The 16,170-nt window shown below is 39.8% G+C and overlaps 1 protein-coding gene across 2 annotated transcripts in view; it reads left to right on the forward strand.

The window, feature by feature from the left end:
* Window positions 1–16,170, forward strand: part of RALYL (RALY RNA binding protein like) — a 666,364-nt gene that overhangs the window by 444,646 nt on the left and 205,548 nt on the right. For both annotated transcript variants that reach the window (XM_029591573.1, XM_029591574.1), the window contains exon 4: window positions 7,128–7,291. In XM_029591573.1, coding sequence (XP_029447433.1) covers window positions 7,128–7,291 — 164 coding nt within the window. The remainder of the gene's footprint in view (window positions 1–7,127; window positions 7,292–16,170) is intronic.

Below are 16,170 nucleotides of genomic sequence, written 5' to 3' on the forward strand. Positions count from 1 at the left end.
CCAAAAGAAAAAACAGTGAGAGCCTCAGAGAGAGGGGACCAGCGCACAGTGACACAGTAGAGAAAGAATGTGAAAGCATGACCTTAGATAATTGTACTGATAATGATGTTTCAGAGGGTTTGGTAAATATTTATTTATTTATTTAACATTTTTTATATACCGCTTTACAAGAAACAAGCGGGAGGCCAGGGGAAATGGCACAACTGTTACATGGAATGCATAAGTGAACATTTGAAAGCATTTAAGGAACATAGGAAAACATTTGATAACATATGAAAATGATTAACTTAGTCATATAGAACAAAAGGCGCCAATAGCCTTTGCCCATACTATATCACAGGGCTATCGGCACCATTGGTCGGTTGCTCCTACCATGTGACAGGGGCTGACCAATGGCAGCCCCTGTCGTAATTGCCTAATTCGTGATAAACGATTGTAACAGGTAGGTTTGTTCTTTGGCCAAACTTTCCCCACAAAGAGTTTAAGAAAAGCTTAGCAATTTGGCACTTTGCAAGGTTTATACTAACCTGTTCTGGCCTTAAATCTACATCTTCGTTTTTGTAAAAATCAGATATATTAATGAAGTAGGATGAGGAAGGTTTCATACATTTTTTTGTAACATGCCTCCTCGGCCTTGTACACAGAATCTTACAATTTGTAATCATTTAACCAATCTCCATCCTACCTGGGTATATCCAAACACATTGACCATGATACTGAGCTTTCCCTCGTTTTCTTTTAACACTCTCAGCCATTTTGATTACTGGCAGCCGATGGCCCAAGGGCAGGAGATTGCTGTGGGACCCCCGCTAGACCCCCAGGGACTTTTGGCCAGCTTGGGGGGGCCTTCTGACCACTGGCAACCTTTGCATAAAGAAATGTTGTGTAAATATCATTTTATTACCTTTATGGATTCTTTGCCTGATACTTTTAATGATGATCAATTGTTTCCAACCAATACAATAAACATGATTATGTAGATGATTCGATGGTGTCTGCTTGTAAAAGAGATGAAATCGAGAAAGCCTTCACACAATACCGGTATGTGCATCACAGAAATCTGAGTATTATATATATTGTAGAAAATATTTTCTGTCAAGGCAAAACAAGCAGAACTATAGCTTTAAATACCAAATATATGGTGCTCTTTAAGAATCCTAGAGACAAGTTGCAAATCGCTGTTTTAACCAGACAGATGTATCCTGATAAGTCATGCTTTTTATTAGAAGCCTTTGAGGATGCGACCAAAAAAGCATATGGATATCTCATCATGGATTTAAATGTAATGACCCCTCAGTGTTAGAGACTAAGGACAAACATCTTTCCACCAGACTGGACCACGGTATACTGTGAAAAAATATAGCCCCCTATAAAAAGAAGTGAATATATATTCTCCACCCGCCCCCCCCACATATTTGTTCTGTGTGCTCCAGAGACCATGTATGTTCGCTTAAAGTGGAACCTGGCCCTTTTAAAACTTTTAGTTCAAGCCTCTCCACAGCGGAGAAAAGCTATCCTAAATACCGCTTCTAATGATTTAGTGGGGGCCATAGCAGAGATTGCACTAAACACTCTGAAAGGTAATGTTCCTTTACCACAACAGCAGATTAACATCTTGAAAAGGAAATTTCAAGCCATAAGGACTCTTGGTGATAAAAGGGTGACACCTAAAAAGAAAAAGAAGCTGGTGAAGCAGTCAGGGGGCTTTATCGGGCCTCTGCTAGGTTTTGCATTGCCACTATTCACAGGCCTTTTGAGATAAGCACTAATGAGGTACATTGAAAAAAATGTATTTAGTGCCTAGTCAACAACTTGATCATTTGAAAAGTCCTTCGGTTTTAGAGGAAAATATTAGAACCACCATGGCTCAAAGACTCAATGAAGAAATGAAAGTTATACTTCAAAGTTCTGGTATGTCCAAATATGAGAAAGTGAAATGTTATTCAGAAGTGCTACAGTGCTATGTGGTGCTTAACAGACATGGAGAATTGGAAAAAGAAAAAATAAATCTGTATCTACCCCTGCAGGATTGTACAGCCACCTCTTCATTTCTAGAGCACATTAGCCCTCCAGACCCCATCCTGCAGGAAGTGTTAAATGGTATCAGCATGCGCTATAGAAAAAAATGCAGAAGTACTGCTCAATAAACTGGCAAAGAATAAGGACATTGCATCCTGGGAGAGTAATGGTACTTTTGTATACAAGGGAAACCCTGTAAGTGGCTTTAACCTATTAGACCTGGTTCGTGGAGCTACACAGACCCGTGCTCTTTCACATCGGAGGATACCCAAAGGTTGGGGTGAGTTCATGCAAACCCTGGCAGAACTAAACATGCTCTCCATGGTCATGGGTAACCTGGCCAACAGGGATCTGTTGATACGACGCAAGGAAAATCCTTCTGCGACAATTGCTGAAATGTCCACAAAGACTGTAAAGTGCAAAGCACATACAAATGGCTGAATGTTTAATGATATCTTTTCAATAAAAAAATACTTAAAAAAAAAGACTATGGACATTTGGTTCATTTTTCAAAAACCCTCAAGAGATAGGGGTGCTTTTATTTAGGATTAGTATAATATTTTGGCATGGTACACACATCTGGGGGTTATGAAACTGACAGCGAAACGATCTAGACATACAATATGTTCTCTGTCATTTTTTACAAATTGTAAAACCATTTTGTCATTGTGCAATGGTTCTTCAGAATACAATTTTAAGATATTTTCAAAAGATAGCCCCATACAGCGCTGATGTAGGAAAAACACATAGTGGTAACCGTAGGGTGTAGATAATGGATGTTGCAATTGTCTGCTGTTGTATAAAATATCCTCACAATGTTTACTGAAAAAGTTCATAATACTGATAGGAAAGAATAAGCTATCAGACTGTTGCCCATAGGAATCAAAAAATTCTCCTATGCCATTTTCAGTCACATAGGGCCTTATTTTCTAAATGTATCGCACGCGGTAAGGGACGTTTCGCGTGCGATACCAAAATGGGGGCGGAGTCGGCCCCGGGAGAGGAGGAGTCGGGGTGTTACTGGGACCGACTCCGCGAAGCCGCCACGGACCTATTTCACTCCCAATAGCTACACCTCCTATGGTGGCACTATTGAGTGCAAAACCGGTAGTGATCGCACCACGACTGGTGAGCAACATACTGTAAACGAGTACCTAAGTTGAGACGACTCCTGATAAGCCTCACTGTAACATCTATATTCTGGACAAACATTAATCTAGCTTTAGAACGCTTTTGTTGGTGCCCCTTGCCCTTCTATTGGTGCCTTTGGTCTTCATGCTTCTGTTGTTGGTGCTTTTTATCCTTCTTTTGGTGTTTTGGAGTGTTAATATGTTGCTTTGGTCTCCATTCCACTGTTGGTGCTGTAGTGTCCTCTCACAGAAATCTAGGCTTTACATACCACTGATGTTGGTGCCCTTTTCTTCTCTTTTGGTGCATTGGGTCTTCCTAACACTGTTGCTGGTTCTGTTTGCACCTCTCTTGTGGAATTTAGGCTACTGTTTGTTCTTCTTTGCCCTTCTCTTGGCACCTTGGAGTATTCATGCTATTGTTGTTGGTAGGCCAGTGGCCTTTTCACCTCTCACTGTGCTTTGAAGTTTTCTCACCACTGTTCATTCTGCTTTGGCCTTCTCATAGTGCATCAGGCTGTTTATGCCACTGTTGGTGTCACTTTCCCCCTCTCTTGGTGTCTTGAAGTGCGGTTCCCTCTGCTGTTGTTGCCTGCCTGCACATTTCCTTAAATCTGGGTAGAAAATCTCCAAATCCTAATAATCCATAGAAAATCCCAAAACCCTAACAGTCCAAAATAGGATGCATTCCTTACCCCATTGACTTTAATGGAAATGAATGAAATGGCATAATAAATTAAATGAATGAATTTGAGAACCAAAAAAAATAAAACATATAAAAGATGACAACCAAACCAAAATAACAACTGAACCATGCACATCCCTGATACTATAGTGAAAATCTCAGCTTTAGATGAAATATTGGAAAAGATACTCTGCTGAAATGTCCAATGTTGAGAGATTAACTTATATACTTAAAGGGACGTTGGATGAATATGAGCCTGAGATTTTTAAAGAAAAAAAACTGAGACCCTAAATGTAAGTGCCTATTTTCAGTCAAGCTTAGGAACCTAAATCTGCAGCTAAAAATTCACCTAAAAGAAGACCATTTGGAAGTTATATGTAATACTATTTTAGCAATTGTCTCTATTGCTTAAATTAGTTATATAGAAGTGTTTATTAAATCATTCCTCTAGGTTTCTAATTCCATCTAACACCTGCTGAATGGATTATAACATGAATTTTCCATTCCTTCAATAAGAATGTTGAGTGGTAGTATTTTTAATTTTATTTTTTTTCTAAAAGCTTTTTTTAGAATGGTATTCGTGGGTACATGATATCGGTTTACAAATTAATTAATTAATTAATTTTAATGTTTTTCTATACCGACATTCCTCTAAAATATACAAATCATATCAGTTTACAGTGTAACATCAACAATCGCTCGGTGGCGGTACAAGGAACATAGGTTACAGTTAACAAAAGAAAAAACGGTCCAAAACTCCTCAAAACATATTGTAAAATAAAATATAATATATAATAATATAACTCTTCTCGATATATCATAAGATAAAATGAACTATAATAGAAATGCAATGCAGACCTCTAGTATCTTGATTATATAATAACTTGATTATAATACAGAGAACAGGGTGATCAAAACTTGGAAGGGAGTAACATATTTTTGGTAACAAAGAACATTATTGAGGTAGAGGGTGAGGGGAAAGAAACTTAGGGGGGGGGGAGAGGGGGGAGGTTTAGGGAGGAGATAAAGATGGTAGGAGCAGGTGAAATATATACATATTTGGAGCACCTGAGGGTTGGGGGGCGAGGTGTACAAAAAGATCATTATTCCAGATTGCAGAGGGAGGAAGAGCTAAAGAGGGTATGTAATCAGAACATTACATTACATGAGTAAATATAATGAGTAATATAGGACAATGTCAGGGAATAAACATAACATTATTGGAACATACAGAGAGAGGGGGGAAATATAATATGTAGGCGGGGGAGTAATATTAATCAGGGAATGCTTGTTTAAAGAGCCAGGTTTTTAGCTTCTTTATGAATTGGTGGGTGGATGGCTCTAGTCGAAGGTCTGGTGGCATATTGTTCCAGAGGGTGGGACCAGCAATCGAGAGGGCCCGCTCTTTAGTAGTGTTAAGGTGGACAGTTTTAGGAGGGGGAGTGTGTAGAGTTGCAAGGTATGCTGTCCTAGTTGGGCGATTAAGAATGGAGAGGTGCAGGCTGTTGTCAAGCCATTGAATGTTACTGTTGTGAATGGTTTTATGTATAATGGAGAGAGTCTTGTGTAGGATATGGGAGGCTATTGGGAGCCAGTGGAGCTCTTTGAGGACTGGGGTGATGTGTTCTAATTTTTGACTAATTAACCTTATTTTCCAAAATGTTTGAAAGCAAATGCATTATGTACAGTAATTTTTGTAACTGAAGGAACTGTGACATATGCTAGGATGTCATCTGCATATGTGGAGAGTTTGCATTTTCTAGATTGAAAGCAACCACCATGAATTTCACTACTCTGCCTAACAGGTATAGCTAGTGGTTCTAAAGCAATAATAAATCATGAAGATAAGAGATATCCCTGTCAAGTTTCCTTACGTAATTCAAACTCGCCAAATAAAACATTATTACTAAATCATTTTTATTTATTTATTTAACACTTTTCTATACCGACCTTCATGGTAGGGACCATATCAGGTCGGTTTACATCAAAAAAGGGGGAACTGTAACGAAACCGTAGGTAACAGGAAGAACAAAGTTACATTCAACAAGGGAGGTAAACTTGGAAGCAAAGATTGCTGGAAAGAAAAAGACTAAGGAACGAAGTGCTTAGGGTAATGATAACAACTGTTTTAAGAGTCAGGGTAGGCTCTTATATCGAGCTTGGGGATGGCTTTTTTGTCGTCTAATGAGTGTCTGGCGGATCTGAGAAGGCCTGGCGGAAAAGCCAGGTCTTGAGTTTTTTTCTAAATGTTAAGAGGCAGGGTTCCAGTCTGAGGTCGGATGGGATGTTGTTCCAGATAGCTGGACCTGCTGTGGAAAAGGCTCGGTCTTTGGTCGAGGTGAGACGTGTAGCTTTTGTAGGTGGGGCCTGCAGGGTTCCTTTATAAGCCTCTCTGGTCGGTCTGTTGGTGCTATGGAGATTGAGAGGGAATTTGAGGTCCAGATGCAGATGATTGTAGATGGCTTTGTGAATTAGAGTGAGTGATTTGTGGAGGATTCTGTATTTCACCGGGAGCCAGTGTAAATTACGGAGAATAGGTGATATGTGATCTCCACGGTTGGTGCTAGTCAGAATTCTTGCCGCAGCGTTCTGTATTAATTGTAGGGGTTTAGTGGATGAGCTGGGGAGACCCAGGAGGAGAGCGTTGCAGTAGTCTATTTTAGCGAATAGTAAGGCTTGCAAGACTGTCCTGAAGTCGTGGAAGAATAGTAGAGGTTTGAGTCTTTTTAGAACCTGGAGTCTATGGAAACAGTCTTTCCACAGTCTTTCCATATGCCCTAGTTATGGGACATTTATATACATCTCACCATATTTATGAAGTATTCAGGGATCTCTTTTTAAGAAAACCTGTTTGGTCTGGATGCACCAGATTCAAGATAATTTACTGAGAGGTTCAATACTAATTGTGATGCAGTGCTATCTAGGATGGCAAGACAACAAAAATTGACTTGGATAAAGAGTGAAATACTTTAAGTGGTCAGACTTCTATGGCTGATAGCTGGCATAAATACTTAGTAGACCAAAATAACTGGGCAGATTGGATGGGCCAGTGGTCTTTATCAGCTGTAATCTATTAAGTAACCAAGTAATAGAAACATAATATTAGAAGTATGACTTTTTCATATAATGTGAAAAAGAACTACATAACTCAAAGTTTATGTGTGTGTGTATATATAGATAGATAGATAGATAGATAGATATAGATATATAGACAGATAGATAGATATACAAAAGAAAGAGAGAGAGATTATATATATATAGTAGCATTAAAAAGCCCTTGTTTCCATTTTTCTAAGGTTATTTGATTATCATGGTCGTGTCCCACCACCACCTCGTGCAGTGATACCTCTGAAACGCCCTCGTATAGCCGTGCCATCAACTCGCAGAGGAAAAGGAGTTTTTTCTATTAAAGGAGGATTAAGATCTACATCAGGTGGAGCTTCTTCATCAGGATCAAAATGTGAGTGATTTGTAGTAGTTGATCCTCTTTCCAATCTTTTTGTAAGGAACTTAAACTTCTCTACTTGAGGAAAAGGCCTTTGCAGTCCTAAATATTTGTTAATCAAAAAAATATTCTCTTTACCCAACTATTTTCTTGGTTGTTATATAAAATAAATATTATTTTGGGGCAAATGGTGTGGATGGGGAATACATCTTTCATTTTTAGAGATTTGAGTTAAAATATGACTTATAGTTTATTAGAATGATGTTTTTATTTAGTAATCATTGAAAATCTACATGAAATAAGTACCCAGCAGAGGCCAATAATTGAAAGACTAGATGAATTTGTATCAAGACTGAAGTAATTATGAATGACTATAGCATGTGAGCAGATTTTTATCTGTTTACCATATATATTAAACTAAATTATTGAACTCTCTATTTATTTTTTTCAATATTCATCTTGACTTTCCAAGACAATCAGGGCATGAAGTTAGCATGGGGCACATTTAAAACTAATCGGAGAAAGTTCTTTTTTACTCAACGCACAATTAAACTCTGGAATTTGTTGCCAGAGAATGTGGTTCGTGCAGTTAGTATAGCTGTGTTTAAAAAAGGATTGGATAAGTTCTTGGAGGAGAAGTCCATTACCTGCTATTAAGTTCACTTAGAGAATAGCCACTGCCATTAGCAATGATTACATGGAATAGACTTCATTTTTGGGTACTTGCTAGGTTTTTATGGCCTGGATTAGCCACTGTTGGAAACAGGATGCTGGGCTTGATGGACCCTTGGTCTGACCCAGTATGGCATTTTCTTATGTTCAAGTTACAATAAAACATAAAAAATAGTCAACATGTAACAGAAATATTATTTATTTTTTATTTTAATATTTATTACATGGATTTCTTACTTGCTCTCCTACTCAGAGCAAAGTACAGGATTAGCTGGATAATTTACATACATAATACAAAATGAGATATAGTATACACTACTACCTAAGCATAGTATAAACACATGTATAAATAATATGAAATAAACATAATACATAATTTCTAGATAATACATAGATATGAGGCTGGGTATGGGGTAGTGTTTAGGTGTACTAGGACAGCCATGGGAATGTTCTGATGGGAGTGGGTATAAAGATAAGAAGGAAGTCATTATTTCATGGCTAACGAGAGTAGGCCTGTTGGTAGACGCAGATCTTTATCTTCTAGCAGAATGTCAATATTTCAGGGGCTAAACTGGCCTCTATCAAAAAAGAGTTCCAAGTCTGGGGATAAATGTTGAGTATGTGTGTTTATGGATTTAGACCAGCTTGGAGATTTTGAGAGCAGGGAGTTATAGTAATTCCTTTTTTAGATCAGGAATTGCAAAAGCTTTTGTAGTAGGACAGGCAATCCTTCCGATAGATTGGGCCCTGGTCATATAGTTACTTGAAAACAATGCAGAGGGCTTTGTAATGGGCCTAGCAGAAGATTGCTAGCCAGTGTAGCTTCTGGATTGATCTAATGTGGACTCTGTAGTTGCAGTCAGATAACATCCATGCAGCAGCATTCTGCACCAACTTTAGTTATTTTAGGAGTGTTGAGGAAGACCTACAATTGATTCTTGTGGAATACTGACAGGCAGGGGGTTTTAACAGGTGTGGAGTCACCCACATGGGTGCTGTGAGGATTCACCCAAGTCTGGCCACTTTTATCAATTTGGTTGGATAGTTGAGGGAACTGAATGATGGTTGAGGTCAGAGAGGATTTTGACAATCTGGTCACTGTAGACTTCTTGAAAATGAGAGAGTGAGGTATTGTTGGGTTCTAATGTTGGTTTGTCTTTTTTCAGAGAGCTTGAGTGATCTAAGTCTGTGCATATCTTCAGAATTTTGTCAGAAAAATGGTATGCAAAGTTTTCACATTTGCCATTTGAGTGTAATAGTTTGTCTTGTGTATTTGACTGAATAAGGTCTCTGTGAATTTTGAATAGCTCTTTTGTGCTGTTTTGAGCATTGGTGATTAGTGATGAGAAATAAGTTTTCATGAATTACAGCTTTGTTATATAGGCCTGGATTTATCAAAATGCACTAAATACTGCATATGATAGAAAAAGGGGTGTGCTTTATGGTAATAGGCAGTTTATTGCAATTTGTGCTAATACATATGTGAAGAGCTAAGTTACCACAAGTTGTGATAACTGCCAGAATGTGGTATTTCCTACATATGAGAGAGAGAGAGAGAGAGAGAACGAGAGAACCTAACCATAATGCCCTCACCCTAGATAGGTATTTATATCTCTATGAGAGGCCCACCTAGTAACTCGAGGTGAGGTTTGATGAACCTCGGAGTGAGGAAACTCACCCAAAGATAAGATTTGTGCAATGTTCTCTCAACCTAGCTTGATGGACTCTCTACCTGGGTAACATCAAGCTAGGTTGAGAGAACATTGCACAAATCTCATCTTTGGGTGAGTTTCCTCACTTCAAGGGTCATCAAATCTTCACAAGAGAGCACTGTTCTGTTCGTACGTCTCACATTGAATGTCAAAGTGGCCCCTAACCCCCTACACTAATACCTAAACCTCACCTCGAGTTACTAAGTGGGCCTCCCATAGAGATATAAATACCTATCTAGGGTGAGGGCATTATGGCTAGGTTCTTTCTCTCTTTCTTTCTCTCTCTCACTCTCCCCCCCACCCCCCTCCTTGGATAGCTAGGTTGGTGCTCCAGGAGCCCCAAATCTAGTCAAACAGGCCTTTGAGAACACATCACAAAATGCAATTAAGCCTTAACACTACTGAAAAAGGTATAGCTAAAATCAGCAATAGGACTTCACAAAATGGTACACCTAACTCCTCCTCCATACGATATGGTGCAATCACATGCGTTAATGGTGCTTTTCGCATGCAATAAGCCCTTAACGCATGTGAAAACGCCTTATAGTATTTTGATAAATGACCCCCATAGTTTGCTCTGTTTAAGCCTGTTGTATTCAGATTCAACTTTTAACAGCATTCTTTTTCTTTCTAGGTACCTAAGACCATTGATACTTCTGAGTTGTCTAGGGGCAGTTTGGAGCAACAGTTTTTTAATTCTGTGGGTTCTTTTAACAGGCAGAGGCAGTTGATAGTGTTTCACTAGGAAGTTCATGATTAGTGTTAATAGAAAATGCTCTGACCAGGATAGTTGGATGGTGAGTAAATTGTTATCATTCTGTTGAAGGAGGGAGGAAGAGGGCAAGAAGATAAGGTCCAGGTGTTTCGGGCTTGATGTGTGGGCCCCTTTACACACTGAACAAACCCAAGTGCAGTCATTCTTCCAGGAAGTCTTTAATCAGTTTCGGGCCGATACAGTAAAAACGCGGGAGAGCAAGCGAACGCCCGCTCTCCCGGCGCACGCACAGGCCACTCTCCTGTGCATGTGATAGAGTATCTTAATTTATTTAAATTAGGCCCGGTGGTAAAAAGAGGTGCTAGGGACACTAGCGCGTCCCTAGCGCCTCTTTTTTGACGGAAGCGGCGGCTGTCAGCAGATTTGACATCCGACGCTCAATTTTGCTGGCATCGGTTCTCGAGCCCGCTGACAGCCATGGGCTCGGAAACCAGACGCCAGCAAAATTGAGCATCCGGTTTTTGACCCGACAGCCGCGGGCCCATTTTAAAATTTTTTAAAAATTTTTTTACTTTTTTAAACTTTCGGGACCTCTGACTTAATATCGCCATGATATTAAGTCAGAGGGTGCCCAGAAAAGCAGTTTTTACTGCTTTTCTGTGCACTTTCCTGGTGCCCGGAGAAATTAGCACCAACCTTTGGGTAGGCGCTAATTTCTGAAAGCAAAATGTGCGGCATGGCTGCACATTTTGCTTTCTGAATCGCGCGGGAATACCTAATAGAGCCATCAACATGCATTTGCATGTTGCGGGCACTATTAGGTTTGGGTGGGTTGGACGCGCGTTTTGGACTCGCTATTACCCCTTATTGAATAAGGGGTAAAGCTAGCGCATCCAAAATGCGTGTCGGAGCGCACTGTACTGTATCGGTCCGTTTGTTGGTAGAAGTATCAACATGAATGCCAATGTTTTTACTATTTACTATTACTACTGTGCTACTCAACATATGCAGTGCATTAAGAATGACAAGGGAGTTGGTATCTAGTAGGGCTGTTGAATACCAGGAGGTCAGATAGACTGTTACTGTTTTTGTTGGGTGAAAATTATACCAATAGGAAGGTAAACTTCTTCTTGGTTTCTTATATTATTAACAAGCATTTACAGTCAGAGATGTTTTGGTGGATTTTTTGAAATGTAATGATTTATCACTGTACAATACAAAGTATGTTAAATCAGTGAAAAATGTCATCATCAATATCTAGAAACAGCTTGTTTCTCAATTGTACCAGAATAAAGTAGTTTGATTACCATGTTAGTTAATTTGGATAATAAAAATAAAAGTCAATAAACAAGCTGTAGATGACTAAAAAGAGCTGTGCTCTGTTCATCCTGCCAAGGCAAAAAGAGCTAAGAATTATGTTGTCATTATGTAAAAGTAGGTCACTTGTTCATTGAATGGTGCTGTGGTGATGTTTGATTTCAAAGCTTTATAGCATTATAAAGTAAAAGGATGGAGGGCAGGATAATGCATTTCCAGAGGAGTGAAAAAAATGAGGGGAGCAAATGGCAGCAGGAATATGTTTGATAATGGGTGATGATTTTAATTTTGAATGTGTCACATTCTTGAATAATTTTTAAGTTCCCCATTAGCATCCTGGCCTGGAAAAAACTACCCCTCAGAAGTGCCACCTTCACTTTGAAACAAACACAAAGGGAGTTATTAGGGACACTGACTTCCTTACCCATTACAAAGCAAAGAGTAACTATAAAACTCCATGTCCGGGGAACAAGCTGAGCTAGTCTTGGTTTTATCCTACTGCATGTAGGAAAATATAATTCTGATTTCTATATTGAGTACCCTAAGGAAAACAGGACTGCACTTCCATCCATGCAAGGGGATAAAACCAGAACTGGCTCAGCTTGTCCCCACTGGACATGGAGTTATATGATCATCCTAGGCATAGTTCTGCTATAGCTGTAAATTCTGCTGTTTCTCTTCCTCAGTTTTATCATTTCTCTGCAAACCCATCAAACCCCTTCCTCATCTTTTCTTGAACTCTGTAAAGATTTAAGAATAAATACCACCTTTGTAATACCACATGTAATTGGTAAAAATATATAACTTTTGAAAGTATTAAAGGGAACATAGCTTATGTACAATTTATTTATATTTAAAATGCATATTCAGGCAACATCTTCTGTAGACAGATAATTCTGCATTCACCTAATGAAGGCAAAATAGCATTCAAAAGCTAATCACAAATATATTAAATTAGTCCAATAAAAATATGTCACCTACAACTTGTTTGTTGAACTTTCTACCAATTAGAAATTCTGGGGCTGTCCATCTTCTCTTCTGCCTCCCAGATAGAAAAGCCAGATTTCATGTTTTCATTTGATGTTAGGCTGCAGGGATAGAAAGAATATGTTTCAGTGTGCCTACGGCTGCCCATCCTCCTTGTCTTCTATGTATTTTTTCTGTTTCAAAAGGATAAAGGAATCACAATAGTAAAAGAGGAGGAGGAAAGGTGATCATGAGGATACAAGTGGAGCGTGTTGTCTCTCACTCTGTCCCCATGGTACTGTTACCATTATGCTTAAACCCAAGTTAGAGGAAAGATGAAAGAAATTTGGGTAAAGTCATCACTGATAAACAGAGTACTCATAATGGGAATATATGTATTCCTTGTCAGTGAATACCTATCATTTTTCAATCAAACCACATTTTATGTCAGAAGCAACAGTAAAATGAAGCATTGTGATTATTTGGAAATTAATAACATACTTATTTTCTCAAGAATGGGGAAAACTATTGTCACAAATTTCAATTTTCTGGTATGCTCGCCAGTTCTTGATTCTATTTATAACTTAATCATTATTTGCATATTGACACATTTACAGCTAACAATACAGCTTTCACTTATACAGTACATAAACCCATTGCTACAGTTATTGATTTTGCAAATCTTCAACCTAACTATTAAGGAAAAAAACTGTTTCCCAAAAAAACAAATGAAATCTGTTCTCAGTTTGTGTTTATCTGTCTGCCACCTTGCTGAGAAGAATATGGCCTTAATTGCCTATTCATTGGAATTGTCTATTGTGTATGATTATGTTCAGTAAATGAATACATATTTGCTGTCTCCCAGGGGCATAAGAAAGAACTGGCAGATATGTATCTGTCCCAGCTAGTGACATTTTAAAATAAACAAACATAAAATGATACCAGTGTAAATATGCTAGGGCAAGCAGGATACCAAGCGATACATTTTTAATTTTGAAGTGTGTCAGATTAGAATTTTCTCTGATCTTCAGTTCTGCAGGTGAGTAGTTCTTTATTATAGATGCTAAGAGCTTCTTAGTATTTTCTGTTTTAAGCCCTAAGAATTGAATGGGATTTCCACAATGAAAGAGAACTTTATGGAGGCAATTTTCAAATGGTTGTGTGGGGTTTTGTGTGCATAAAATAACATTGTGTGCCCGTAAATGATCTTTATGCTGGCCAAGTGAAGTATCCATAGGTTAGCAATATGCATGTACTGCTGACCAACGATGATGAAGAACTATGAAATAGTAATTTAATTGGTGGTGGACAATCTCTAGGGATTTAGAGTTTATTTTAGATATGGTTTCTACCACAAGAAAATTTACAGGGAAACCAGTTGCCATATAAAACAAAGTGATAAAACACTGCTTCATGGATTTTGGTGTAAGAAATTCTTTGAAGCGAATAAGTAGTTTCACGAGACATTCAACACCCCAATATAGCATTATCAAATATTGATCTAATGGACAAATCTTTATGCAGTGGGGCAAAGGTAGTAGACTTTTATTGCATTTGAATGTATTAACCTTGGCAGTTGATCACTGTTGCGCTGGAGATGGACCCTTGGCCTGGTGCAGGATTGGTACGGCCCTCTGGTCGGACCCAGAGAGCACCTGCCACCAGGAGGCGGAGCACACTAGGAGACAGAATCTAGTTGGAACTTCACCAATAGCAATCCGGGGTTTCCGCAGGTTCAGCCCTTAGGTACCCAGACTGCCTGGACTTAGGTGGGCCTCAGAGGGTCTTCCGGAGAGGTAGCGGAGAGGTGTGCCCACCACTAGCAAAGGTGCGCAGCTTATGAGGAATGGATGAACTAGACCTGGATCTGGATCACTGGAGACCTCCAGAAGGAGACGGGAGGTGGTCCTCTGGGCGAGATAGGCAGCGCCTATGGGTCTATCTTTCATCCAACTTTTCAAAAAGTTCAGGTATATGCATTATCATATTTCATTTTTTTAAACTGGCAGATTCCTTTCTCACATACAAACACACACACACTCACAGAAAGAAGATCGGCGCCGAGACTTAGGGGGTGCCGCGGCAGGCAGGCTGCCAGCTCCTGACTCGCCCTGCCTCCCCACCAGTGCCACCGTCCTGACACCCCCCTAGTGGTCCAGCAGAGGTCCCGGGAGCGATCTGCCGCTCCCGGGGCATCGGCTGCCACTAAGCAAAATGGTGCCATTGGTTGACCCCTGTCACATGATAGGGGCTGAAGGTAACCAGCGTCATTTTGCTTAGTGGCAGCCGAGGCCCCGGGAGCGGCAGATCGCTCCCGGGACCTCCCCTGGACCACTAGGTGGGTGTCGGGAGGGTGACACTCGGGGGGAGGCAGGGCGAGTCGGGAGCTGGCTGCCTGCCGCGGCACCCCCTAAATCTCGGCGCTTGGCCTCCATCTAGGCGAGTCGAAGGCTGGCAGAATTTTGAAAGGGCACTTTTTGCCCTTTGAAAATTCTGCTGCCTGCCGCGGCGCCCCCTAAGTCTCAGCGCCCTAGGCACAGGCCTAGCTCGCCTAGTGGTTCCGCCGGCCCTGGTGAGAGTGCATGCCTGTGTGTGTGTGTGTGTGTGTGTGTGTGCTGGCCTACATTACAAACTCTTAACATTAATACATTCCTCGCTCCATTCTGACAACACTGGCCTGTTAGGGGTGGCGCTACTACCATATAAGCCACAGAGATCACTAAGATCTCATAATAAAGGACTACTATCTGTACCATCAGTACAGAATACACATCAGACAAAAATAAGAAACCGTATGTTTTCCATAGCAGGTCCTATACTTTGAAACTCTCTACCTGCGACTCTATGCCTGACTACTGAAACAGAGAAATTCAGACGTGTCCTTAAAATATGGTTATTTGAAAATGCATATAACCTAACTTAAACATTTCTTAAATCTATATTTGTTCCTTCATGGACAAAATCACTATGAACCTAAATAAAGAACTCATTACCTCTTTACTTTCCAACCCCCTCCAAATATTTCTGAACCATCTTCTCTCACCCCCTAACTTTATATCCCTCTGGCACCTTGGGTTAAAAGTGCTACCTCATCCCTGTATGTCTCACCACCCCTGACCACCCTATTCACTGTATGTGTCTTTCGCTAAAATGTTTGATATATGAACTCATCAAATGAATGTAATTGGCTACCTATAATATTTTTGTCATGATGTAAACCGTTATGATCTTCACTTGGAATGACAGTATATAAAATGGCTAAATAAATAAATATAACTATATGTGTGTGAATGCCTTCCTGTCTGCTGTATATGTGAATGAAAGAATGCCTGTTTGCGCATATGTATAAGAGAGAGAGAGTGCATGCCTGTGGCGTGTATGTGAGATAGTGCCTGTTTTAGTGTGTGTGTGCTTGCTTGTATGTGGGTGAGTGTCTGCCTGTGTGTGATAGCATGCGGGGAATGTTTGAGAGAATGAACATTTGTAAGTGTGTGAGTGTGAGAGAGAGAGAG

This window comes from Rhinatrema bivittatum, chromosome 2 (assembly GCF_901001135.1).
Source record: "Rhinatrema bivittatum chromosome 2, aRhiBiv1.1, whole genome shotgun sequence".
Classification (NCBI taxonomy): Eukaryota; Metazoa; Chordata; class Amphibia; order Gymnophiona; family Rhinatrematidae; genus Rhinatrema; species Rhinatrema bivittatum.